The 27,140-nt window shown below is 37.3% G+C and overlaps 2 protein-coding genes across 30 annotated transcripts in view; one reads left to right on the forward strand and one right to left on the reverse strand.

Moving 5' to 3' along the window:
- Window positions 1-27,140, reverse strand: part of LOC148646745 (NACHT, LRR and PYD domains-containing protein 3-like) — a 2,700,574-nt gene that overhangs the window by 2,061,670 nt on the left and 611,764 nt on the right. The window lies entirely within an intron of this gene.
- LOC148646773 (NACHT, LRR and PYD domains-containing protein 3-like) overlaps window positions 1-27,140 on the forward strand; it is a 305,400-nt gene that overhangs the window by 207,780 nt on the left and 70,480 nt on the right. For 15 of the 29 annotated variants that reach the window (XM_088608570.1, XM_088608567.1, XM_088608568.1 and 12 more), the window contains 2 exons: window positions 9,589-9,762; window positions 11,638-11,811. The exons of 8 other annotated variants lie outside the window; for them this stretch is intronic. In XM_088608570.1, coding sequence (XP_088464696.1) covers window positions 9,589-9,762; window positions 11,638-11,811 — 348 coding nt within the window. Of the gene's footprint in view, window positions 1-7,518; window positions 7,742-9,588; window positions 9,767-11,637; window positions 11,812-27,140 lie in introns of those variants that run through there. 6 more of the 29 variants (XM_088608550.1, XM_088608555.1, XM_088608574.1 and 3 more) reach the window with 5 other exon arrangements.

Here is a 27,140-nt window from a genome sequence, read left to right on the forward strand (position 1 = left end):
TCAGCCATTCCAACAGTTTGTGATCCAAATTTATCATATTTGGCTTGTAATTGATGTGTCTTCCAATATTGAAAATGAACTTTTTACTCATATACTCTCCATGAGTGCGAGTTGGTGGATTTATATAGAATTTAATGGTTTTAGATTCTTCAATTACTGCGGGAGGCCCAACCCCAACATCTCATTTGTATCTTACTCTTAACTCCTGTATTCCTCTTGTGTTTTCTTGTATTTTATATACATCTGAAAAGATTTGTCTGTAGAAGCAAGTTAGGTATGCAAAATATATCAATATGTTAATGTCTTATTTTAGTCTCATTTACATTTTCCCAGCTTTGAATTTCCCCAGTGTTTTCTCTTCTCTCTTTGTGCTTTGACCTTGCCTGTTTAACCACATCTTGGACTGATCCCTGAGCTTTGAACCCTGCATGTTAAATGACTCTCCTTCCGACTGTCCCTGGTGCTTTAATCAGTTCCTCTCAGCTCAACCCCTGCCTTTTTGACCGGGTCTCTAGTTTCACTTTTGCCTCCCCTGCTTGCTTCCAGCAGAGCCTGTGCCTGGATTCAGTCTCCAGGTTACTGCTTCCATCAGGTCAGTGCGGGAGATATCACACTGGGGCCCTGGGTTTAATTCCAGACCTGGGGTGCTATCTGTGTGGAGTTTGTATTTTCTCCACATGTTTGTCAGGTGTTCCAGTTTTCTCCCACAGTCCACAAACATGCTAGTAGGTTAATTGACTTCTGGGAAAACTGGCACTGGTGTGAGTGTGTGCCCTTTGACAGACTGGCATCCTGTACAGGGTTCAATCCTGCCTTGTGTCCTGTGCTTCCTGGGTGTTACTTCGCAGTGTGTGGTCCATGTGCAATGTTCCACACTTCCTGGCTTTAATTGTTCTCCTTCCCCCATTGGTCCATGATTACACCATTGTTTCTGTATTACATCATCTTCAATCAACTCTTGGCCAATCAGAACACAGCTTATTCGGTATATAATTTGGAGGTTTTCTGAATGTAGGGGCCTTTCGATCGACTTTGGTTCTGCTAGGCTCAGCTTCATTTCGCTTTTGTTTTGCTTCGGCTTCGCTTCTCCGTTTTCGTTCGTTTCTCTTTGTGTGTGTGTGTTTTCGGATAGATCTTGGGTACAATGGATGATTCTTTTGTACCCTATTCCTTCTGTCTACTCTCATTTTACCATATTGGCAGTTGTAGTTCACTTGTGTATTTGTGTGGACTTGTGTATAGGGTTAGTTTAGATTGTTGGGTACATTCTGCACACATACAGATGCAGCCATTCAAAATGGGTGAGGTATTTCACGGCATACCGCGACACGCCCACCGGGGTATCACGCGGTATCAAGTGTGTCACGTGACTAGCTATCCCGCGTCGCCTTGTAAAACCACCAGGGGGAGCTTAACCTCTCATGTACAGCATTCGAGCCTTTAATTTTGAACTGTGTATTACAGCATGTTAATCATCAGTCATTCAAATGTTGGTATATTTTATGAAAGCAAGATTGCTCAGTTGGACAAAAGTACACAACCTACCTTTATCAGAAATATTTATGCATCAAAGCCTTTACTGAAGATATAACTAATAGTATTAATAATGGATGACTTTGGACAAGCTGTATACTCAAAGTATAATTTCTTTAGCACATTTGTACAAGCACTTGGAATCTGTCCAAGCCATACTTTGTCAGGCATTTTGTTTTACTTCAACGGGGCATAAAAACTTCCTTGCTTTTAACAGGGCGTTTCATAATTTCTAGCTACGAGAATGATTTAAAATGCGACACCTATCATTCAACTAGAGCTTAAAATATCACAAGGAAAAATACACACCGGTATTCCATTTCTCCCTAAACATTGTAAGCTTCGAAGTCTTTAACTAACGTGATACCGGATACGTCAACAAGCATACTTTTAGAATTTGATTAAAGGGGAATATAATATGGAATCGCGTATCTCAAGAATTAAATAACGGTATGATTATATCCGTGTACTGCGGCAGAACTGTGTAGGGCTGTTTCGCCTGCCTGATCATGCGAGCTGTCTTGTAGCCTACTGGTCTAGGTGCGTGACTACCAACTGGCAGGTTGTGTGTTCGAATCCAGCTGGTGCTGGACTTTTCATTTTTATTTATTTATTTTTTAATCGCGTAACATAAACATATTACCGTATGCAAACTGTACTGTATACAGTATGTATATGTATATTTAATGTCTTAACTGTGCCCGTTTAATTGAATTAAAAAAAAATTATTTAACACGAACATTAAGCTGTTTACATCTTCCACCTGAGAACAGTCACCCGTTGCTACCCAACGCAGAATGGTGATTGGCTGACACCATCTGACACCCCTCTGATTGGAGAAAAAAGACGTGCTGGTTTGCTATACCAGGAAGAGGATTTCTTTCTATTCAAAACGTGTATTTTAAAAGTTTAAGAAGTAAAAACCTTACAGCGTACATAGATTTCTAAACTGATCAGGATCGTTATCTTTGTCTTATGCATAATAATGTTCACCGCTCTGTCCAGCAAATTAATAATAAACTTTATTTTATATAGCGTTTTAAACGAATAAGTAATTAGATTGCTCATAAACCTAATCACTTGCTTTTTCTTTTTATTTAGGCTCAGATTTCAACTATAGATCATATTATTAATAACCATAATAACAACCAACCAACAAAAACAACCATATAAACATAATGGTGGTGCTGGACCTTCCAGTTTTATTTATTTATTTTTTAATCGCGTAACATAAACATATTACCGTATGCAAACTGTACTGTATACAATATGTATATGTATATTTAATGTCTTAACTGTGCCCGTTTAAGTATTGAATATTCATATCTAATTTTACCACTGAAGGGAAATCTTAACATAAACATACAGTATATGGCTGGTCTCGGTACTTTAAAGAAAAAAATACACACCAGTATTCCATTTCTCCCTAAACATTGTAAGCTTCGAATGAAACCACTAAATAAAGACATAAATATAGAAATCTTAAGATTTGTTTTATTTAATGTTGGTAGCAGGATGAACTGTCAGAGTGTATATTTTGTCGCAAAGTTGCTACAAGATGTTAACAGCGAAAAAGGTATTTAGAAATGAGTTATTTCAAGATGAAAAAGAAAACATACACGAAACATGGTTTCATTACGACCAGAATCGGTCTTGAGATATTTTTAACTTGATTTACAGTATTTGAGAGGTATGTCTTAACACCGATACTACAGTGCTTAAGTATTGCTCACGTATATGTTTCTAGGTTTATATTATGCATTTCATACGGTCAAATTACCTTGAGCAACTAATAAGAAGCGCTAAACGGTATGCGTTTTAGTTTCGTTTTGTGCTGGAACCCGTGGATTGATTAGAGATATCAAGTACATACAAGTCATTTTTTAAATGTCTTGAAAAAATGTTACGAGTACATCATCTATCAACAATTACACAGGTTCTGTTTCCATATTGCGGATTTTGGTTAGGTACAGTATTATCAAATCCAGTGGCGCTGTATGTTACTTTACTGAGTCCCAATCTGTGATTGAAACCTGTAAAACCGGTTTAATTCGTCACAGCCAGCACTCTTCAGGTGTGAGGGTCTTCTGCTCAGAATGAAACGCTAAAATGTTTGTGTATATTCTAATGGTAGTGGGGGCAGGGTGTGTGGGAACAGGTTTGTTCTTCACACCTGAAATATTTTCTCTGAAAGGATTTTCTTCGAAGTTTAACCGATCTTGTTACAGCATGTTACAGTTTACTATTATTAACCATATTAATTTTAAGTGCTTAATGTAAAATCTTGTAAAAATATATTTTCATTGTTCAAATATACATTAATATACATTAAGTCTGACTATCATATAATAAGTTAAATACAAAACTAAAGAAAAAATAGGGTTAAATATAATTCAAAATATTTTGCTAACAATGTTAACTGTTTATGAATAATAAAATGTATTAACTAAGGAGTAGGATGGCACAGTTGTTAGTATGTTTTTTGTTTTGTTTCTTTTTCATAAATACAACAGTAGTACCTGATGTCTCAGTGGCTTTCAAAATTAAGTTATGCATGCAAACCTGTGAACTAGAAAGATAACTAAGATTTTAATACTAATTAAATGACCGCGGGCACTTCCCACCCCCTCTACATTCTCAGAGTAGAACAGACTAACCTTCTAATGAAAGACGGTCCACCCCCCACGGACAGGAAAAGTGCCCACAGGCACTTAAACTTAATATGGTCAGTAACGGTAAACAGTAACATGGTAAGAAGGAGCACGTACAAACGTTTTTGAAATAACCACATGCAAGACTCTGATCCTAAAAATGTTTAGGGAGAAAGTGGAATACTGGTGTGCTTCCAGAAGAATCAGTATGGCTCAGAGATTAAATAAAACTTCACAGACATTAACGAAGAGCATAACGCGTGTACTGTATACACTGCAAGTACTGAACAACCCAACTCTCTGCAGGAGTGCTGGCTGTGACGAATTGAACCGGTTTCACGGGTATTTTCAAAGTAGGAGGCGAGATTTCCAGCGAAAGACACCCCCTCCCTCAAAAACCCAGTAAATACAGTACTTACTAGTTAAAGGCTAGGCTCCCGACTACGGCGAAAGGAACCCTTCTTTCATTAGAAGACAATGAACATATTTTAGCCCTGAATGAATTAATAGCAAACATGGTTTACATAAAAGACATTTTTCCAAGAAAGTTTAGCCTTTGTCACTAATGAAACCACTAAATAAAGACATAAATAGAAAAATCTTAAGATTTTTAAAATACATGACTTTGCTAAAATTTATTTGAAAATAAAAACAATTACAACCGCCAGGGGAGAGAGAGAACAGGGGAGGGATGTTGGTTTTGCATAAGGGGCGGAACTATGGAAAGTAGGTATGTTTGGGAATGTGTAGTTACATGTTCTGGCTGTTTGTGAATTATCGTTGTTGAGTATGGAGTGTTGAGGTATTGATTTTGTGTAATGCTTTATGTTGAAAATTGAGGTGGATTTTGTTTATGATAAACAGGATAAACTGGGATGGGAGGAAGGTTTGGTTTTGCATAAGGGGCGGGATTATGATAATTGGAGGACTTTGCGAGTGTAAAATGGTTTGATTATTTGATTTTGTATTGTGGTTGTTATCTATGTTTTTGGTTGGTATTATGTTTATATGGTTGTTTTTGTTGGTTGGTTGTTATTATGGTTATTAATAATACGATCTATAGTTGAAATCTGAGCCTAAATAAAAAGAAAAAGCAAGTGATTAGGTTTATGAGCAATCTAATTACTTATTCGTTTAAAAAGCTATATAAAATAAAGTTTATTATTAATTTGCTGGACAGAGCGGTGAACATTATTATGCATAAGACAAAGATAACGATCCTGATCAGTTTAGAAATCTATGTACGCTGTAAGGTTTTTATTTCTTAAACTTTTAAAATACACGTTTTGAATAGAAAGAAATCCTCTTCCTGGTATAGCAAACCAGCACGTCTTATTTCTCCAATCAGAGGGGTGTCAGATGGTGTCAGCCAATCACCATTCTGCGTTGGGTAGCAACGGGTGACTGTTCTCAGGCGGAAGATGTAAACAGCTTAATGTTCGTGTTAAATATTTTTTTTTAATTCAATTAAACGGGCACAGTTAAGACATTAAATATACATATACATACTGTATACAGTACAGTTTGCATACGGTAATATGTTTATGTTACGCGATTAAAAAATAAATAAATAAAAATGAAAAGTCCAGCACCAGCTGGATTCGAACACACAACCTGCCAGTTGGTAGTCACGCACCTAGACCAGTAGGCTACAAGACAGCTCGCATGATCAGGCAGGCGAAACAGCCCTACATAGCTCTGCCGCAGTACACGGATATAATCATACCGTTATTTAATTCTTTAGATACGCGATTCCATATTATATTCCCTTTTAATCAAATTCTAAAAGTATGCTTGTTGACTCCGGTATCACGTTAGTTAAAGACTTCGAAGCTTACAATGTTCAGGGAGAAATGGAATACTGGTGTGTATTTTTTTCTTTAAAGTACCAAGACCAGCTATATACTGTATGTTTACGTTCCAAAATTAATATCGTTTATGGCCTTCACACGCGTTACAGTATGCTCCTATTCTTTTTATGCTCAGCTACTAAGATTTCCCTTCAGTGGTAAAATTCAATATCTACAACGGGCACAGTAAAGACGTTTACAGTAAGTCTTTCTACGACAGACCAACGGACCACGAGTGCCCCTGTCGGTCAACCAATCACGCACCGCGGTATCGCGTGTCATCTTACCTGCGGTACGTGTCTGTACCGCTTACTTTGAATGGCTGCATCTGTAGTTGGTCTCTGTATCAGTAACACTAGTTTAGGACGGGTGAGTGCCTTTTGTCTAGTATGGGCTTTGGGTAGTTAGTGAAGGTAAGCTAGGGTGTGGAAAGACGACGGAGACCAAGTCTTTTGGGTTTTGTTTTGGTAGATAGGTCAGGTTTCCCTCACTTTATTAGCCAGCTCCATTTTGTTTGTTATTTTCTTTTCTTTGGAACCGATCTAGTTCCCTTTCCCTGTGTGTTATTCTGTCCTATTACGAGCCAGTCACTTTATTCACTTCAAAATAAATCACCTTTGCACCAATATTTGTTGTCATGCATCCTAAGTCCCTCACCAGAAACCCACCTGCATCCAAAACCATCCTAAATGTTACACCCCTTTACCCCAAGACACTTGGGGTCATAACACTGGCACAGGCTCTGGGTAACTGTGACCCTGAACTGGATAATTGTTTATTAAAAGTGATGTTGATGGTGTTCAAATGCTGCACTACGACTTTGTCAATTAGCTGACAGTATAAACATATCCCTGTAATGACAGATAAAGTCAAATTTCAGGGCAAACTTCAGTCTAGATTTATTTGGGAGGGAAGAAAACCTCAGGTAAAACCTACAGCACTCAAACTCTCCCAAATCTACAGTCTTACTTCTGTGCAGCTCAGCTTAAAGCTTCAACTACCTGAGTGACCGCTCCCCAGCAAAATGGTGAAGAGGTATTCAGCTCACTTAAAACATGTTTTACACCTAGTATAACTCAAAGCATTATGAAAATAATTAAATTCTGCAATTTAAATACATTAATCATTTAGAAAATAGTGTGTATTGAAAAAAAACTCAAGAAAGCAATAGTTGTTTTGAGGGTTAAGAGAAAGAGCATGGCACCCTGACTTAAAACCACATCAAATAGACAGACGATTTAGAAGTGGTCATTGAGGGGCATAAGACAGAAACAAGGAGGACGAGAGAAATCCTGGAAGTACATTCATTCTTGTTGTCCCAATCCTTCCCAAGAGCAAGGGAGAAATTAATTTCAATTTTTTTAAGTTTTGCTTCATGTCAGAATAATGTCAGATTCTGTCTGCACTGCTCCTCGGAGGTTACTACTAATGTAGGATCTGATGTGATGTCGCTGGTGTGCCTCCTGTTTTCCCTGGCCTGCTAGGTTCTGCAATAGTCTTGTACTTTAGAGGAATGGTCTCTGGCCACAGCTGAGGGGAAAGCTCTGAACAAGCTGTCCATTGATCTCATCTGTTGTCTCTGCCTAACACTCCCTGGAAACTGGTGTGGGGATACAGCCTGCCTGGGAAAGCCTGTACGGATTTCTTTCTGTGACACTGCAGAGAAGAATTATTGGACTACCACTAGAGACCACTAGAGGGCCCAAGGTACGGCAATTATAGCCCTCTAGCTTTCATCCCTGACAGCTACGTGAAAATAATTTTCACTTCTGAACCTCTGATGTCCCTAATTGAGAGACCTGAATTAAATGGTCATTTAACTGACTAAATGGTGCCTCATAAAGCCTCGACGAAAGCTTCATACCCTGAGGCGCACAATTTTTTCCTCTAACTAGAGAAAAAATGTTTTTCTTCTCTCAACCTTGCTTTATCTCTCACTCCTAAAATATTTAAACGAATACCTCACCCACGTATTGATTTTACACTGGCATTTTGTCTTCTTCGGAGATATCAGATAGTAAACTATTGGACTCCGCACTCGCCAAAACCCTGCAAATTCTCACCTCACTAAAAGGCTGACAACCCACAGTGGGGAGTCTTGTGCGCTACCATTGTTGTCAAGTAGTTTGTGTCTGTTTTGGATCCAGCAGAGTCTGTCTGTATCTTCTGCAGCCCTTTGTGAATTTATGTAGTTTTAATATGTATGTTTGTTTTAGTACAGTATGTGAATATAATGTTAATGTAAACATGTTCAGGTGAAATACAAGCTATATTTTAGTTCAACCAGGTTAAAAAAACATGTTCTGTGCTCGTTGAACTTGAGGGGGTCCGAGGCTACGTGTCTCTAGAGTAAAAAGCTGGAGAGCTAGAATCACAACAGCACTATGGAGAGATCCAGAGTGTACGGATCAACTAGTGAGCTTGGAGATGTGGGTGAGTTTAAATTCAATAGATAGGGTGGAAAAGGGAGAGATTATCAGGAAAAAAGAGGAACAGAAGGGACTGGATTAGGATTGGTAAAATGTCTGGAGAGGATGAACATAGTGCAAGGCATCCACATTTATTTTCAAAGAAAAAACACTCAGGATGTGTGGTTGTGTACCGGCTGCTGTTGTGTTCAGGTTGAGTTATGTCAATAAGAAGAGAATTGTACCCAGTGCACTTTCTGCTGGGCCAGACCCAACTCCTCTTCTACAAGAGCAGGATTAACACAGTCTCAGGTGGAGGGTCTGTCGAGAAGGAGATTGTTTGAGGGGTTGGTGAAGAGCAGGATGTCTCTAGAATTCCTCCAGTAAAACTGTAGTCTCTTGTCTGAAGGTGTTGGTGTGTTTTGACTATGTTACATGTGGGAGCCTGTGTAGAGAGTCTTTCATGTGTAAAACGTGTGCAGTGTTATGTAGTTTTGCAAGGGATGAGATTTGTTTAGTTTCATGATCAATTTCTTTATTCTTTTTATTACTTTTTTGTAATTATAATTATATTATTGCTTAATATAATTATTAATTATTTTTTGTGGTGTTATAGTTAAAACCCTGTTTTTTTTTCTTCAAATGGTTTATTTTCTTTAAACGGGAAAGTTGTTTTTCTCAAAATATCTACAAACATCAAAATCTCCAGTTCACTTACTCCAGTATTGGTCATTTACATTTGGGATTAATAAACCATTTGAAGAAAAACAACAACACTAAACTAACTATAAGAAGATGACATCATAATAAAATATAATAATCAATGTGAAGCAATTTGTATTATGGTTAAAAGTCAAAGTCTCTCTATTTCTGTTTCCCATTTCCAGTCACTGTAGCTCTGTGTGTCTCCCTGTTTCCCACTGTCTCCCTTCCTGACAATTTCTTCTCATTTTTCTTCTTCCTCCTGGAACCCAAATTTTGAAGCAGTTTTTGTCTTCATCATCCTCATCCATGGACACTCTGAGATGGATAATGACATGATGTTGTATATTACTGCTGAGCTGGGTGTTGGAGTGAAGACTTGGAAAGAAAGATGCGGATGAGCTGTGCAGATGTTCAGCTGTGCTCCTGTCTTTTTGTCTGCAGTATGAACGTATGTGGACTAACAGAGAGATGTTGTGAAGATCTGGCCTCTGTTCTTCAGTCTCAACACTCCAGTCTGACAGTGCTGTATCTGAGTAGCAATAACCTGGGAGATTCAGGAGTGAAACTGCTGTCTGCAGCTCTGAGGGATCCCAACTGTAAATTAACAACACTGTGGTAAGTGAACACTGGTGATTTCTTTGTTTTTTATTGTTTGATGTAGATATTCTGAAACGCACAACATTCACTTTTTCACCTGCATCAAAAAGTAATACCTAGGAAGTACAAACCAAGAAAGAAAAAGGGGAATACAGAAAGACAAAAAACTGCTACGCAACTTTATACAAGTTCTTGTCTCTGGCTTCTTTGTTAATATCTCATTACTGAGAGACTCGACATGCAATCTTTCACACTTTGCCCATCTTTTTACACATATGTTTATGTTGTTGTTGATTTATAATTCTGTGGGTAACATTGTCTATGAGATTTCATTCATAGAGTCCTTCTTCATTTGAACACAAGGTTTGTTCAGCTTTAACCAGGTTCTAGTGATTTATTTCATGGCTGCCGTCTTGACAGTTCTAAATAAGTATCTTTCTGCCTCTGAAGGCAGCTCATCTGGTGTTTGTCCCAGAAGAAAAAGGACTCCTAATAAGGATTGTTGTATATTTCTTCAAGTTTTTGAAGACTGGGCCAACCCAAATTTCTCATTTGTATCTTACTCTTAACTCTTGTATTCCTACTGTATTTTCTAATATTCTATATACTTCTGAAAGGATGTAGCTGTGGAAGTGAGTTAGGTATGCAAACTTTATCAATATGTTAACCTCTTATTTTAGTCTCATTTAATTCTTCTCAGCTTTGAATTTCCCCAGTGTTTTCTCTTCTCTCTCTGTGCTTTAACCTTGCTTGTTTGACCACGTCTTGCACTGATCCCTGTGCTCTGAACCTTGCATGTTAAACGACTCTGCCTGGTGCTTGCTTCCAGCAGAGCCCGCGCCTGGAATCAGTCTCCAGGTTACTGCTTCCATCAGCTCAGTGCAGGAGACATCACACTGGGGCCCTAGGTTCAATTCCAGACCTTGGGTGCTATCTGTATGGAGTTTGTATGTTCTCCCCATGTTTGTGTGGTGTTCCAGTTTTCTCCTACAGTCCACAAACATGCTGGCAGGTTAATAGACTTGTGGGAAAGCTGGCACTGGTATGAGTGTGTGCTCTTTGATAGACTGGCATCCTGTCCAGGGTTCAATCCTGCCTTGTGTTCAATGCTTCCTGGGACAGGCTCTGGGTAACTGTGACCCTGAATTGGATAATTGTTTATTAAAAGTGATGTTGATGGTGTTCAAATGCTGCACTACCACTTTTTCAATTAGCTGACAGTATAAACATATCCCTGTAATGACAGATAAAGTCAAATTTCAGGGCAAACTTCAGTCTGGATTTATTTGGGAGGGAAGAAAACCTCAGGTAAAACCTACAGCACTCAAACTCTCCCAGATCTACAGTCTAACTTCTGTGCAGCTCAGCTTAAAGCTTCAACAACCTGAGTAACTGCTCCCCAGCAAAATGGTGAAGAGGTATTCATCTCACTTAAAACATTGTTTTACACCTAGTATAACTCAAAGCATTATGAAAATAATTAAATTCTGCAATTTAAATACATTAATCACTTAGAAAATAGTGTGTATTGAAAAAAAAACTAAAGGAATGAATAGTTGTTTTGAGGGTTGAGAGAAATAGCATGGTACCCTGACTTAAAACCACATAAAATAGACAGAAGTTTTAGAAATGGTCATTGAGGGGCATAAGACAGAAACAAGGAGGAAGACAGAAATCCTGGAAGTACATTCATTCTTGTTGTCCCAATCCTTCCCAAGAGCAAGGGAGAAATTAATTTCCATTTTTTAAGTTTTGCTTCATGTCAGAATAATGTCAGATTCTGTCTGCACTGCTTCTCGGAGGTTACTACTAATGTAGGATCTAAATGATGGAAACAATGATTTGGACGAGCTGTGCAGATGTTCAGCTGTGCGCCTGTCTTTTTGTCTGCAGGATGAGTACGTGTGGACTAACAGAGAGATGTTGTGAAGATCTGGCCTCTGTTCTTCAGTCTCAACACTCCACTCTGACAGTGCTGTATCTGAGTAGCAATAACCTGGGAGATTCAGGAGTGAAACTGCTGTCTGCAGCTCTGAGGGATCCCAACTGTAAATTAACAGAACTGTGGTAAGTGAACACTGGTGATTTTTGTTTTTTTTATGTGCTAATGCTGAGACACAACATTTGCTTTTTCACATGCATGAAAAAATTAACACCTAGGAAGTACAAATCAAGAAAGAAGGAGGGCATATAGAAAGATAAAAAACTGCTACGTGATTTTATACAAGTTATTGTGTGTGGTTTCTTTGTTAACATCTCATTACATACTAACATGACATATTAGACATCTCGACATGCAATCTTTCCCAGTTTGCCCATCTTTTTTACACATACTGTATATAGGGATGCAGCCATTTAAAATACACGGAGTACACTGCGGTAGAACAAGGAATCACCTTGTAAAACTGCCAGGTGGAGCTAATAAAGCTTAACGTCTTATATACAGCATTTGAGCTGTCACCAGAAAACACACTGTTTCAAATCCCGATCACTGCTGAAGGACAGTCTTTTTCCAATTAAGAATTTAAGTTGTATACTCTTTATATTTTTAATAATTTAAAACTGTGTATTGCAGCGTGTTAATCATTAAACATGAAAAAGTTGGTATATATTATAAAAGCAAGATTGCTCAGTTGGACAAAAGTACACAACCTTCCACCTGCATCATAAATATTTTAATTATGCAGAAATATTTAATGCATCAAAGTCTTTACGGAAGATATTATCTAATAGTATTAATAATGAATGACCTTGGATAAGCTGTAAACTCAATGTATTACCGTGGTCCACTTTCTTTGTAACCGTCTTTGTAAACTAAAATACTTTATTTTTAATTAACAAAAAGTAACACCAAAGCACTTCTGATCACGTATTGATTTCCAATCATACAAATTAAGTTTTGAAAATCTCTGATTCACCATGCCTTTCACATGCACATAAACAATATTAATTTAGGAACAAAAACATATTATGTAAACTATATATGTCTGGTATTGGTAGTTTAAATAAAAAATACACACCAGTATTCAAAAACATTTTAAGTATGAAAGTCTTACATGTGGATATTTTGGAAACGTTTTTATGTGCCTGTTCTGACTATATTAAGTTTATATACATTGTCAAAAATTATAGTGTTTGAACATTTTCTGTGAATATGCTCCTTATCACAGTAAAAACACGCATACTTTTTAGAATTTGATTAATAGGGAAAATAATATGGAATTGCTTATCTAAAGAAATTAATAAAGATATAATTATATTCATATACTATAGCTCAAATTATCACAGTAGTACACTTTCTTTGGAAATGTCTGTATCAGTTTCACTCCTTCCCATGTGATTCTACTTCTGTGTTTACTTCTGTGGCCTAATGGGTTAGGCATGTGCTTTATTTACTCCCATTACCCCCATTTTGATTAAAATCGCAAATGCGTGTTTTATTCAATGCCTTTATTGATTCACAATCTGACAATGCATTGTAAATCATTATCTTTGTCTTTTTTTAGTCCCTTAAATAAATTTAAGCATAGCTTTCTCACCATTTAAATTTATTTTTCATACCATCGTTAAACACAGCAGGAGCGTAATGTATTTCCTAATGGGATCACACGTGGGAAAATTAGATTGGAATCATTTTTATTTTTTTAATAAATTTGAAATAAATTTGTATTTATTTAATACCACTTGATAGTTATATTAATAGAGATAAGAATTTAAGTTGTATACTGTTTAGACTTTTAATCATTGTAAACTGTATTACAGCATGTTAAGCATTAAACGTGAAAAAGTTGGTATATTTTATAAAAGCAAGATTACTCAGTTTTACAAACGTACACAACCTTCCACCTTCATCATAAATATTTTATTTATGCAGAAATACTGAGATGGTTAATTTTAGTAAATGTGTTCACAAATATCAGAATTTTTACCAGAAAAATTAGTATCCAGCTGTGAATCAGCTATGTGACCTTGCCCCCGTGAAAATGCTCTTTTTCCTGTCCGTTTAAAGTTATACTGCGCAGTGGGGGACGGTGCGCTATTTTGTCAGCAATCTGCTAATTTGCTCAACACCTGTAGAAAACATGATTTTATTTCTGTACGGAATGCGCGGAAAGTGTTTCAAAAGTTTAATTAAGAAGTAAATAGAACTTACAGCTTACACAAAGACTCAAACTACAGTATGAAAATACAAGTGTTTTCGGAAAAAAGGACATTTGATTGCTGATTTCCTTATATTTATTTTAAAAATGCTTTTATTTATTCACAATCTGACAGTGCAAGACAGAACAAAAGCATCTGTGAAATCACATTCCTGAATGTCTCCCACTGCATCAACAATCTTAGGAAGAACACGAAACAGCCTGTTATCAGCTTGTTTTTTGCCTAATCTGCCTGCTGCTAAAAAATCACGCCCAACTTTTTAATAGCAGCAGGCAGATCAGCTATTCAAGGAAGAAAACAATTATCTGCTGTTTGCCGCTGAGGCTGGGAGAGAAAATCTTCTCTATAACTCTTCAGTTTACAGAGCAGTTTCGCCAGAGCCTCACATTGTCCAGAAATACTCATCTTGTGTCAAATTTTTTGTTTGGCAGGATTTGAGCTACAGTATATGAATACAACTATATCGCTATTAATTTTTTTATACACGATTCCATATTATATTCCTTAGTAATCAAATTCTAAAGAGTATGCGTTTTTTTACTGTGATAACAAGCTTAAGTATTCGCAGAAAAGGTTAAAACATTATTACTTTTTCCGAAGTATATACAGTAAACTAACAGATGAAGCCATTCAATATGCATGGTACAAACCCGTACCGCACGCACGCAGCGTACTACGGTATGTGATTGGCTGGCCAAAATGACTGACAGGGGCATGTGTGGTGCATTGGTCGGTATTGAAAAAATTTAATCATTTAATCATTTAATCTCTGTACTGTGTATGTTTTAATCTGCTTAGTATTAAATATTTCTATGGAATTTTTCAACTAAAGGGAAATTTTAGTAGTTGAGCACAAAAAGAAGAGGAGCATAATGCATCTTATGATCATAAACAATATTAATTTAGGAACATAAACATATTATGTAAACTGTATATGGCGGGTATTCCACTTTCTCCCTAAACATTTTAAGCATCAGAGTCTTACATGTGGTTATTTCGGAAACGTTTTTACGCGCTCCTTCTGACCATATTAAGTTTATATACTTTGTGAAAACTGATAGTGTTTTAACCTTTTCTGCAAATACGCTCGTTATCGGAGTAAACAAAAGCATACTTTTAGAATAGGGATTAATAGGGAATATAATATGGAATTGCGTATCTACAGAAATTAATGAAGATATAATTATATTCATGTACTGTAGCGCAAACTGTAGTATAAGACTTTCTATCGATATGTGTACGGCTGTTCCAGGGCTTTTTTTTTCATGTGATCGCATTTGTGGCATGATGGCTTAAGTGACTGACTTTTATGCCTGGGGTGGAGTGTTCAAACCCACCTATCACCATGAGTTTTCTTTTAACAAATAAACATTTCTTTGAAAAACTAAAATAGCAAATATTATGGACACTATATTGACGTTTTTTATATTTCTAAATATCACAACATGTTCGAAGCCAAGTCATTTATTAATAACAACGAATAATTTCAAACTGCTACTGATATCATAACTGACAATAAATATTATCGATACTATTTTGTCATTACAAACATGTATGCCATACGGCTTCCGTGTTACTGAAGCTAAAAGTTTAGCTTTTGTCACTAATGTAACCACTAAATAAAGACATAGAAATCGCTACATTACAAACTGTATATGGCTGGTGTTGGTATTTTATAAAAAAAATACAAAGTAAATACATATAAGAAAGACAAGCAGTTAGAAGTGCTACCAAAATTAGAAAATGAAGCAGATACAGACAATACGTCTTCTGAAATGAAAGGTTTTGAGGTTAGATTTAAATGCACTCAGGGTAGGTGGCTGGTATTGGTATTTTAAAGAAAAAATACACACTAGTATTCCACTTTCTCCCTAAACATTTTAAGCATCAAAGACTTACGTGTGGTTATTTCAGAAATGTTTTTATGTGCTCCTTCTGTCCATATCAAGCTTAATATTTGAATATTAAATATGTTAAAAAAGTGAATCCTGTTTTTTTATGGTCTGTAGCTCAAATCCTGCTTAACTAAAAATTAAACACAAGAAGAGTATTATTGGACAATGTTGTGAGGCTAAAGAAATCAATAACGATATCAATTCAAAGATCTAAATATATTTAACGCATACGCCGGACATTAGAGGGTGTGTCTGCTCGCCTGCACGGTGATGTCACCGTCTTTCACTCTGATAGCTACAGTAGCAGGAACCTGTACTGTGTGGATCCCTTTAGATCTCCCTTCAGATTTCAAAGGTTATTAATAATATCTTCAGTGTCGCATTAACATTAGAATGTTCTTCCAAGTGTAGAAAGAGGCGATACGCAATGTGTCTTCTTCATACATTTTCAGTTTACAAGATCATTTATTATGAATAATGTCTTCCGTATCGCATTAAAATTGGAACTCTTTTCACAGGTGTAAATCCACCTATTTTCTAATCGCTTTATCCATGACAGGTAACAGTTTCACCCCTCCCTCTTCCCCCTGCCTGTCTGACTTTCTTTTTAACCCTTCTGCACGAATGGCAGTGGGTGAGAAAGAAAAAAGGTAAACAGAGCGTAAACAAAGATTTCTCTAGTTCCTAGTTTCTCTATGTTCCCTTTAAAATAAACTATTATTCCACAATGCCGTGTACTACATGGCCGGTAGGGAAACTAAAGGGAAATTTTAGTAGCTGAGCATAAAAAGAAGAGGAGCATAAAGTGTTTGATTGTCATAAACAATATTAATTTAGGAACTGTATCAGAGATATTTTTTTAACTGCACTGCATCGGATAGAATGAGTATAGCTTGTGGGAAATATATTTTTTCTGCATCAAAGTTTAACTCGTTCAGAGCGCCCTATATTACAAACTCCAAGCGTTTCATTTTGAGCCGAAGACCCTCACACCTGAAGAAGGCTTCACAGCCGAAATGTTGCATTTTCTCTCTTCTCTTTTCATCTTGGAATAAACCTATAACTTGTTCCTTTTATTTTTATTTTAGATTAGATTAGCAGATTAGCAGGTTACTGACAAAATAGCGCACAGTCCACCACTGTCCATTGATATAACTTTAATATAAACAAGATCTAATACCTGGTGCACTCCAGGTGTAAATTCAAAAAGCCTGAATTACGTACTATGCTTATGTCTGCGAAACACCTGATCATCTACAGTACTGTGACGCTTTCAGTGCCTTGTGTATATTCTAAACGCAGTGGGGGCAGGGTGTGTGGGGACAGGTTTAGGCTGAAATTGAATTGGTGATCTGTATTCTTCACACCTGAAACACTGTTTTCTCTGAAAGCGTTTTCTTCCTTGTTTAGCTGATCTTTTGCTGCCTGCGCATGCTTACACAGCTCCCTGTGTGAATTATCATACTTGACTGAGAAAGCTTTAGAGAACTTAACATTTTTATTATTAACAAATTGTAAAAATGACTTTTACATTGGCGTTATTAATTTTTCACTTAAGTGTATGGAGGAGTGTCAGCTGTCAATGGGAGCAAACCCCCCTCTTAGGCTGGGCAAACGATATTTTTTAAATTAAGGCAAATGAAAATGAAGGATGTTAAAGTGCTAGAGGTGTAAAAAATTAAAAATACACATGAGCAAAAAGTTGTAGAAATGGAGCACGTGAAAGGATTTGTAAATATATTTTGTTAAAGCAAGTCAGTTTTTCCGCAACATGTAAAAGACATTTTTCCAAGAAAGTTTAGCCTTTGTCACTAATGAAACCACTAAATAAAGACATAAATATAGAAATCTTAAGATTTTTTTTATTTCATGTTGGTAGCAGGATGAACTGTCAGGTTGAGCTAAGTGTATATTTTGTTGCAGAGTTGCTGCAAGATGTTAACAGTGAAAACAGTGTGAGAAGAGTGACAAACTAGTATACGTTTTTCTGAACCAGGGAAAATCTGATCATGTTTCTCTATAAAAATAATAAAAAGCTTTATTTTGTATAGTACCTTTGAAAGTGGCATCTCAAGCAATACAGTAGATGTAAAAACAGTTATAAGGACCACAGATTACAAAGTAAATACATACTGTATAAGAAAGACAAGCAGTTAGAAGTGCTACCAAAATTAGAACATGAAGCAGATACAGACACTATGTCTTCTGAAAAGAGAGGTTTTGAGGTTAAATTTAAATGCACTCAGGGGAGGCGACTCTGTATCACTGGGGATACAAATTCAGAGCTTTAGGGTGCAGCTAGAGAAGGTCCTGTTATCCACAGAGTGTAGATGTTCTCGAGGACAGCTAGAAGACCAGAGTCAGACGGATTGAGGATTTTTAAGTTGACTCGAAACTCGAAACCTGATAGGAAGCCAGTGCAAGGACTCGAAGACAGGCGTAATGCATCCCGATCAGGATTCTGGCTGTCCAATTCTGAACATATTGGAGATTGTTCAGTGTGGATTTTATTACCCCAGTGAACTGGATGTGCATTTATTAATTCTAGAAAAAATGCCTTTCTTGATTTGTCTAGTTTCCTTTAAAAGAAACTATTATTCCAAATGCAAAGTACTACATGGCTGGTATTTACATATGATATTTGTGATTTAAACAAATTAACACAAGCAGTTTTTAGGGATTTAAGTGTTGGCTGAGTTATTGCAGGATGTAAGACTAGTGATGTAGGTAGGAAAAAGATAATTTTGGGAAAGTTGAGGAATACACTGATAACAAGAACACTTCCTAATGGGGTTAGGCATACTTTTGACAAGATGACAGGATATGTTATAGACTGCAGAGGAAGATGATAAAGTTAACAGACTGTATGTTTACATACTGTAGATCCTGAAATGAGGATTGTATTTTACATTTTGTGTAGTTGCTAGCATTGAATTGTGTGTTGGATGCACATGAAATGAAGGGTTGGGCAAACATAGCTGATGCTGATCCACAGAGCCAGCATCTTAAGATGTTTATATTTAGAGGCAATTTGTTTAAATAACTAACTAGGTATGGATACTGATGTGCAAGAGAGGTGAAAAGGCTGTTTCCTTAAACCAGCACTATAAAATCATTTATCCTCAGTGATATCCTGCCATCTCATAGAGGGTTTCTAACACTGTGTATACTGTAGTTCCATCCACACAGTGCCTTTACTTCCATCCATTTTCTAATCTCTTTATCCAGTACAGAGGATTTGGAGCCTATCCCAGTAAGCAACGGACACAAGGCAGAATACACCCTGGACATAGCGCCAGTCCATCACAGGACAGACAGACACAAACACACACGCATCAGGGCCAGTTTTCCCATAAGCCAATTAACCTACCCATACCCATAACCACCTACCCATTAACCTAGCCATATTTTGGAGTGCGAGAGGAAATCATATCACACATATGGAGAAAAAACACGGAACCCAAAAAGAACATGCAAACTCCACACACACAGGATGGCAGGAATCAAACCTAGGACCCCAGTGCTGCAAGATAGCAACGCTAACCACTTGGCCACCATTAGAAATGCATGGGCCGTTTAGTTATAATTCTAGTTCAGAGGTATGCATGCATAATTTAATTTTGAAAGCCACTGAGACATCTGGTTCTGTTGTATTTATGAAAAAAAAACATACTAACAACTTTGCCATCCTATTCCTTAGTTAATACATTTTATTTTTATAAACAGTTTACATTGTTAGCAAAATATTTTGAATGATATCTTACCCTATTTTTCTTTAATTTTCTTTAACTTATTTTCTGATAGTCAGATTTAATGCATATTTGAACAATAAAAATATGGTATTACAAGATGCGGGGAAAAGTGCAACAATTTATTACAGTGCTAAATTTAATATTATTGATTACTAATAGTTTATGCTAACACCTAACTTTTTTAATTAGATGTATTCGAAACAATGAACTAAATGTAACACAGCATTAAGAAATACAATCGAGAATAGTTTTGTGGTGCATGTATAGATGAAACTTTTCTAAAATGTATAACAAAATAAAAGACAATTAAAATCTGTAATCTATCCACGTGTAACGTCATTAGAAAGTACAACAAATTCCTGCTTTGTCTAATGATGGTATCAAAAAGTAGTCAACGTGGTGAGAAACCTGTGCTTAATGATAATTAAGGGACTTAGAAGTCAAAGAAAATGATTTACATTTACGTTGTTTAATTTTAAGCACTAAGTTATGAATGCAGACGCAGAACGGCCATTGTGCAGTAAAGAGCTCAGCGCTTCCTCCCTCTTTCTGACGGAGCGAAGTAGGTGGTATGCTATTTTCAGAGCCTCTGATTGGTAGAACAAGACCTGCTGATCTGTTCTACATACCAGGAAGACAGAATATGATTTTTTCTATTCGAAACGTGTGTTGTCTTTATGAAATTTGTGTATTTTTAACATTTAATTAAGAAGTAAAAACCTTACAGCATACACAGAGATTCTAAGCTGATCATGAGGAAGAAAAATCAGCCATTTTTTGCACATAAAAAGTGGTTATTAACTATCAAAACCTGTTTTTATAGGTTTAAAAGTCGTGCAATGTATAAGTTAAACAGGAACACTTTTTAATTATACATTTTAAACACTTTAATTTTGTAAACGCAACACACATTCCGTACAGATACAGTACAATCACATTTTCCTGTCTTCTCGTGGTATAAAACAAATTCGCAGGTGATTGAGATAACAATGCATCGCCCACTGAGTGAAATGTTCTTTTTTACAAGTGTATAAAGAGGTGATACAGTATGTGTCTCCTCTATAACTCTTCAGTTTACAGAGAAATTCCACCAGATCCTCACAACATTGTCCAATTATACTCTTCTTGTGTCTAATTTGTAGTTTAGCAGGATTTGTGCAATAAGCACATTGTTTTATGGGGAAAACATCACCCACATCTATTACCACTGTACAACCCTACTTCAGGTGGCGTAGCCACGTTAGCCTGCGTAGTCTGCAAAAGAACAAGTAATAGGTTTATTCTATGGTGAAGGGAGAAAACGTAACATTTTGGCTGTGAAGCCTTCTTCAGGTGTGAGCTCAAAATGAAACGCTTGGAGTTTGTAATGTATGGTGTTCTAAACGAGTTAAACATTGATGAGGGCTTGCCAGAGCGGTGACGTTACTGCCTTTTATATGAATAGGAGGGACCTGGTCCGTCAGGGATGAAGGCGAATCTCATTGTAGCTCAACTGGCTGCTTCCTTGTTAAGTGATGCTGGAGGTGTGGGTTCAATTCCCCAGCTAGTAGAGTGTGAGCCTGAAAGCGCTACATTATCTTCTGTGTTGCATTAACTAACTCTTCAGTTTATTCCGCCAGACAGTACATGAATAGAATTATATTATATTAAATTCTTTAGATACGTGATTCCATAATATATTCCCCGTTAATCAAATTCTAAAATTATGCTTTTTTTTAAGCTGATAACGAGCAAATTCACAAAAAAGGTTGAAACACTATCACTTTTCACAAAGTATATAAACTTAATATGGTCAGAAGGAGGACGTAAAAGTATTTCCAAAATAACTACATTAAAGACTTTCATGCTTAAAATGTTTAGGGAGAAAGTGGAATACTGGTGTGTATTTTTCTTTAAAATTCCAATACCAGCCATATACAGTTTACATTATATGTTTATGTTCCTAAATTAATATAGTTTATGAGCATCTGAAAGGCATGGTGAATCTGAGATATTCAAAACTTACTTTGTATGATTGGAAACGAATACGTGATCGGATCAACTAAATGCTTTGGTGTTATTTTTTGTCAATGAAAAAATCGTATTTTCGTTTACAAAGACAGTTACAAAGAATGTGGACCAGGGTAATACTTTGAGCTTACAGCCTGTCCAATGTCATTAATTATTAATACTATTAGTAATGTCTTCCGTAAAGGCATTGATGCATAAAATATTTATGCATAATTATAATATTTATGATGAAGGTGGAAGGTTGTATACTTTTGTCCAACTGAGCAATCTTGCTTTTATAAAATATACCAACTTTTTAATGTTTAATGATTAACATGCTGTAATACACAGTTTAAAATTAAAAGTCTAAGGAGTATACAACTTAAATTTGTAATCTGAAAATGACCATCTTTCAGCAGTGACCGGGATTTGTAACTGTGCATTTTCTGGTGACAGCTCAAATGCTGTACATGAGAGGTTAAACTTTATTAGCTCCACCTGGCGGTTTTACAAGGTGATTCCGGATACTATTATAATAACTGCGGTATGACGCATTAAGATGCACCACTCCGTTTTACCGCAGCGTACTTCGTGCATTTTTAATGGCTGTATCTGTATACAGTTTACATAATATGTTTATGTTCCTAATATAATATAGTTTATGACCATCAGATGCATTATGCTCCTCTTCTTTTTATGCTTAGCTACTAAAATTTCTGTTTAGTTGTAAAATTCCATATAAATATTCAATATTAAGCGGATTTAAACGTGCACAGTAAAGAGATTAATTGATTAAATCATTTCACTTATCACTAATTTTGGCCATTCTTCCAACAGTTTGTGATTCAAATTTATCATATTTGGCTTGTAATTGGTGTGTCTTCCTATATTGAATATTAACTTTTTACGCATATTCTCTCCTTTAAAGTTGGTGGATTTATACAGAATTGAATGGTTTTAGATTCTTCAATAACTGTGGGAGGCCCAACCCCAACTTCTCATTTGTATCTTACTCTTAACTCCTGTATTCCTCTTGTGTTTTCTTCTATTTCATATACATCTGAAAAAATTTGTCTGTAGAAGCAAGTTAGGTATGCAAAATGTATTGTAACGCAACGGGGGCTCCGGCGGGCGCCCTTGCCGCATTAGGTCGGCCCCATCCCGACTGAGGCTCGAACCCGGGACTTCCGCGTCTCTCTGCAATGACCTAGCCCCATGAGCTAAAGAGAGATCTCACTTCAGCCCAGTAGCTGTAGTCCTGCTATCACAGGGAAGGGCGGTGACATCACCTGCTCTGGTACGCCAGCTCTTACACAGTGCCTGTTGGCCGTAAGCGTTACACTTTCCCCCGCTTAAATCGCCGTCCCTGGCGAAGGGCTATCCCACCCCGCTCTGACACCAATGTAACACAACGGGGGCTCCGGCGGGCGCTCTTGCCGCATTAGATCGGCTCCATCCCGACTGAGGCTCGAACCCGGGACTTCCGTGTCTCTCTGCAATGACCTAGCCCCGTGAGCTAAAGAGAGATCTCACTACAGCCCAGTAGCTGTAGTCCTGCTATCACAGGGAAGGGCGGTGACATCACCTGCTCTGGTACGCCGGCTCTTACACAGTGCCTGTCGGCCGTAAGCGTTACAGTATCAATATGTTAATGTCTTATTTTAGCCTCAATTACTTCTTCCCAGCTTTGAATGTCCTCAGTGTTTTCTCCTCTTCCTGTGCTTTAACTTTGCCTGTTTGACCACGTCTTGCAGTGATCCCTGAGCTTTGAACCCTACATGTTAAATGACTCTCTTTCAGACTCTTCCTGGTGCTTTAATCAGTTCCTCTTAGCGCAACCCCTGCCTTGTCGATCGTGTCTCTAGTTTCACTTTCTCCTGCCTGCCCTGCTTGCTTCCAGCAGAGCCTGCGCCTGCATTGAGTCTCCAGGTTACTGCTTCCATCAGCTCATTGCAGCAGATATCACATGGGGCCCTGGGTTCAATTCCAGACCTGGGGTGCTATCTGTGTGGAGTTTCTATGTTCTCCCCATGTTTGTGTGGTGTTCCAGTTTTCTCCCACAGTCCACAAACATGCTGGTAGGTTAATTGACTTCTGGGAAAACTGGCACTGGTGTGATTGTGTGCTTTTTGATAGACTGGCATCCTTTACATACTGTATTTATATGTTGTTGTTGATTTATAATTCTGTGGGCAATATTCTCCATGAGATTTCATCCATAGAGTTCTTCTTCATTTGAACACAAGGTCTGTCCAGCTTTAACCAGTTTCTAGTGATTTATTTCATGGTTGCAGTTCTGACAGTTCTAAACAAGTATCTTTCTGCCTCTGAAGGCTGTTCATCTGGTGTTTGTCCCTGTTTGCCTTCAAGACTCTTTCCCCAGTTTATTTTCATACCATATTTCATATCATAAATGCCTGGTGTTCCATTCTTCCAACAGTTTGTGCTCCTAAATTTATCATATTTGGATTGCAAGTTGTTTTTCTTCTAATATTGAATATTAACTTTTTACTTGTATTCTCTCCATTAATGTGAATTGCTGGATTTATACAGATTTGAATGGTTTTAAATTCTTCAATTGCTATGGAAGTGCCAACGTCCTTTTTCTCATTTGAATGGTACTATTAACTCTTGCATTCATTCTGTGATTTATTTCTGTGATCAATGTGTTAATCTCTTTAGATTCTCAATTACTTTTTCTCAGCTTTGAATTTTAACCCTGCATGTTAAACGACTCTCCTTCAGACTCTCCCTGGTGCTTTAATCAGTTCCTCCCAGCTCAACCCCTGCCTTTTCGATAGTGTCTCTAGTTTCACTTTCTCCTACCTGCCCTATCTGTATGGTGCTATCTGTATGAAGTTTGTATGTTCTCCCCAAATTTGTCTGGTAATCCAGTTTTCTCCTACAGTCTACAAACGTGCAGGTATGTTAGTAGACTTCTGGGAAAGCTGGCACTGGTATGAGTGTGTGCCCTTTGATAGACTGGCATCCTGTCCAGGGTTCAGTCGTGCCTTGTGTTCAGTGCTTAATGGGACAGGCTCTTGGTACCTGCGACCTTGAATTGGGTAACTGATTAATAAAAGTGATATTGATGGTGTTCAAATGCCACACTGCCTTCTTTGTCAATTAAGTGATAGTATAAATGTATCCCTGTAATGTCAGATAAAGTCAAATTTCTCTAAGTTTATTGGCAGGGAAGAAAATCTCAGGTAAAACCTACACCACTCAAACTCTCCCAAATCTCTCCCAAATCATTAGCAGCCATATCACTCTGCAACTCACAAATGGCAACCCACCGAAGCTCAGCAGACGTGAGCCTGGTCAATACCTGGATTGGATTCCTCATGGGAAAAACTAAGGTTGCTGCTGGAAGGGGTGTTAGTGGGGCCAGCAGGGGGCGCTCACCTTGCAGTCTGTGTGGTTCCTAATGCCCCAGTATAGTGACGGAGACACTATACTGAAAAACAGGCACCGTCCTTCAGATGAGATGTAAAACCTGATTCTCTGTGGTCATTAAAAATCTCAGAGCGTTTCTCAAAAAGAGTAGGGGTGTAACCCTGGTGTCCTGGCCAAATTTCCCGTTGGCCCTTACCAATCATGGCTTCCTAATAACCCCCATCTATGAATTGGCTTCATTACACTGCTCTTCTCCCCACTCATAGCTTGTGTGTGGTGAGCGTTCTGGCGCACTATGGCTGCTGTCGCATCATCCAGGTGGGGCTGCACATTGGTGGTGGAGGAGGGGAGTCCCCATTACCTGTAAAGTGCTTTGAGTGGAGTGTCCAGAAAAGTGCTATTTAAGTGTAACCTGTTATTATTATTAATACAGTCCTATTTCTGTGCAGCTCAGCTTAAAGCTTCAACTACCTGAGTGACAGCTCCCCATCAAAATGGGGTATTCAAGGGGTATTCATCTCACTTGAAACCTTGTTTTATATTTAATTTAATTCGAAGCATTGTGAAAATAAATAATTTAAGCAATTTTAATACAGTAATCACATAGAAGAAAAAGAGTATTATGAAAAAAATATACTGTAGAAAGGAATAGTCTTTTTGAGAGATTGAGAGAATTAGCATTGGTCCCTGACTTTAATCCACATGAAATAGATGTTTTAGCAGTGGTCATTGAGAGGCATAAGGAAGGTTGGGAACAAGACAGAAATCCTGGAAGTACATTCAACCTTGTTGTCTCAGTCCTTCCCGAGAGCTAGAGAGGCATCAATTTCCATCTATTGAATTCTTGCTTCAGCTTATTTTCTACCACCTTTAAGTTACATTTTAACGTTTTCTAGGTTTCTGGTTACTGCAATTTAATCTGCAATAACATTTACTCTTATACCAATCCTACCGTATATTGAATGTATTTTTTATCTCCACGGATATAGATTCCCCAATAACATTGCTTCAGAATTTTCTTTGTTTAATTCCTATTCTGAGAAGTTGCTGTACTCTGTGACTACATCTATGAGAACAGGAAAAGATGTTGAATTTCTGCTGTATATAATAACATCATCTTTATAAAGAGCCTGATTGTGTGTTCTCCTGCTATATCACCTCCCTCTGTATCCTTCTGTTGTCTTATACTCTGAGAGAATAAATCAGTGTATCAGTGACAAGCATCTCCTAGCCTTGTTCCCCTCTATGAATTAAAGCTCGCTGATGGAATATGATTATCCTACACTTGTGCTTCTGTTTTTTTACATTTCATGTGGCCAATCAATAAAACCATAATGAAAACCCAATTCCCTATAAGTTTCAAATACAAAAAGGCTGTAATACTCTTTTAAGTGCCTTTTCTGTATCCAGACTTGTTTTATAGTTTGAAATTTGCTAACCCTCCTGCAGACTTCTCACGTTGAAGCATATGAGACCTGTGATTGTTTTCCCCTTCACATGAACTTAGATTCAATTCACTTATACAGATTAATTTATTCATTTTAATAAATTAATTGCTTAAATTAAATTAATTAATGGGGATCCCCTCCACCACCACCAATGTGCAGCATCCACCTGGATGATGCAACAACAGCCATAGTGCGCCAGAACACTAATTTTCCACAACATAATTATATTCTTAGTCTTTCAAAATAAAAAAATAAATTGAAACAAAATTATGAAATTTTCCATTATTATTATCAGTGAGCTACTGGCAGTGCCACTGTTGACACTGTGTATTAGCTATCTCCTGTAGATCGGGCTGCCAGACTCCTAACACACTGATAACATCACAGTTTATTTGATCTCAATCAGACTGACAGGTTTACAGAAGGACACCTCAGCCTTTGAAAAGCTAAGGAAAAGACTTAGCTTTTTGAGATTTCTCAAATGGAAATGTAATATGGAAGTCTATACATCACAGATGATAATACTTGCTAAAATTGTATTTCTATGTAGACCGTGAGAGAGAGCCTGGAGAGCTGATCAGTCACTCTTGTAAATCTCCTCCAAAACTTCAAGAATCTTCTCTTTTTCTGTTCTTCTGTTCTGATCCTTCCGTGCCACTGTCTTTGTTCTTCCAAGCAATGGAAGTGATAAAGTGTCATGAAATATTTTTTCTTTCTCAATGGAGAGATGCTCTTGGTATCTCCATTGAAGTGAG

The sequence above is a fragment of the Lepisosteus platostomus genome, chromosome 16 (assembly GCF_059453375.1).
Source record: "Lepisosteus platostomus isolate fLepPlt1 chromosome 16, fLepPlt1.hap1, whole genome shotgun sequence".
NCBI lineage: Eukaryota > Metazoa > Chordata > Actinopteri > Semionotiformes > Lepisosteidae > Lepisosteus > Lepisosteus platostomus.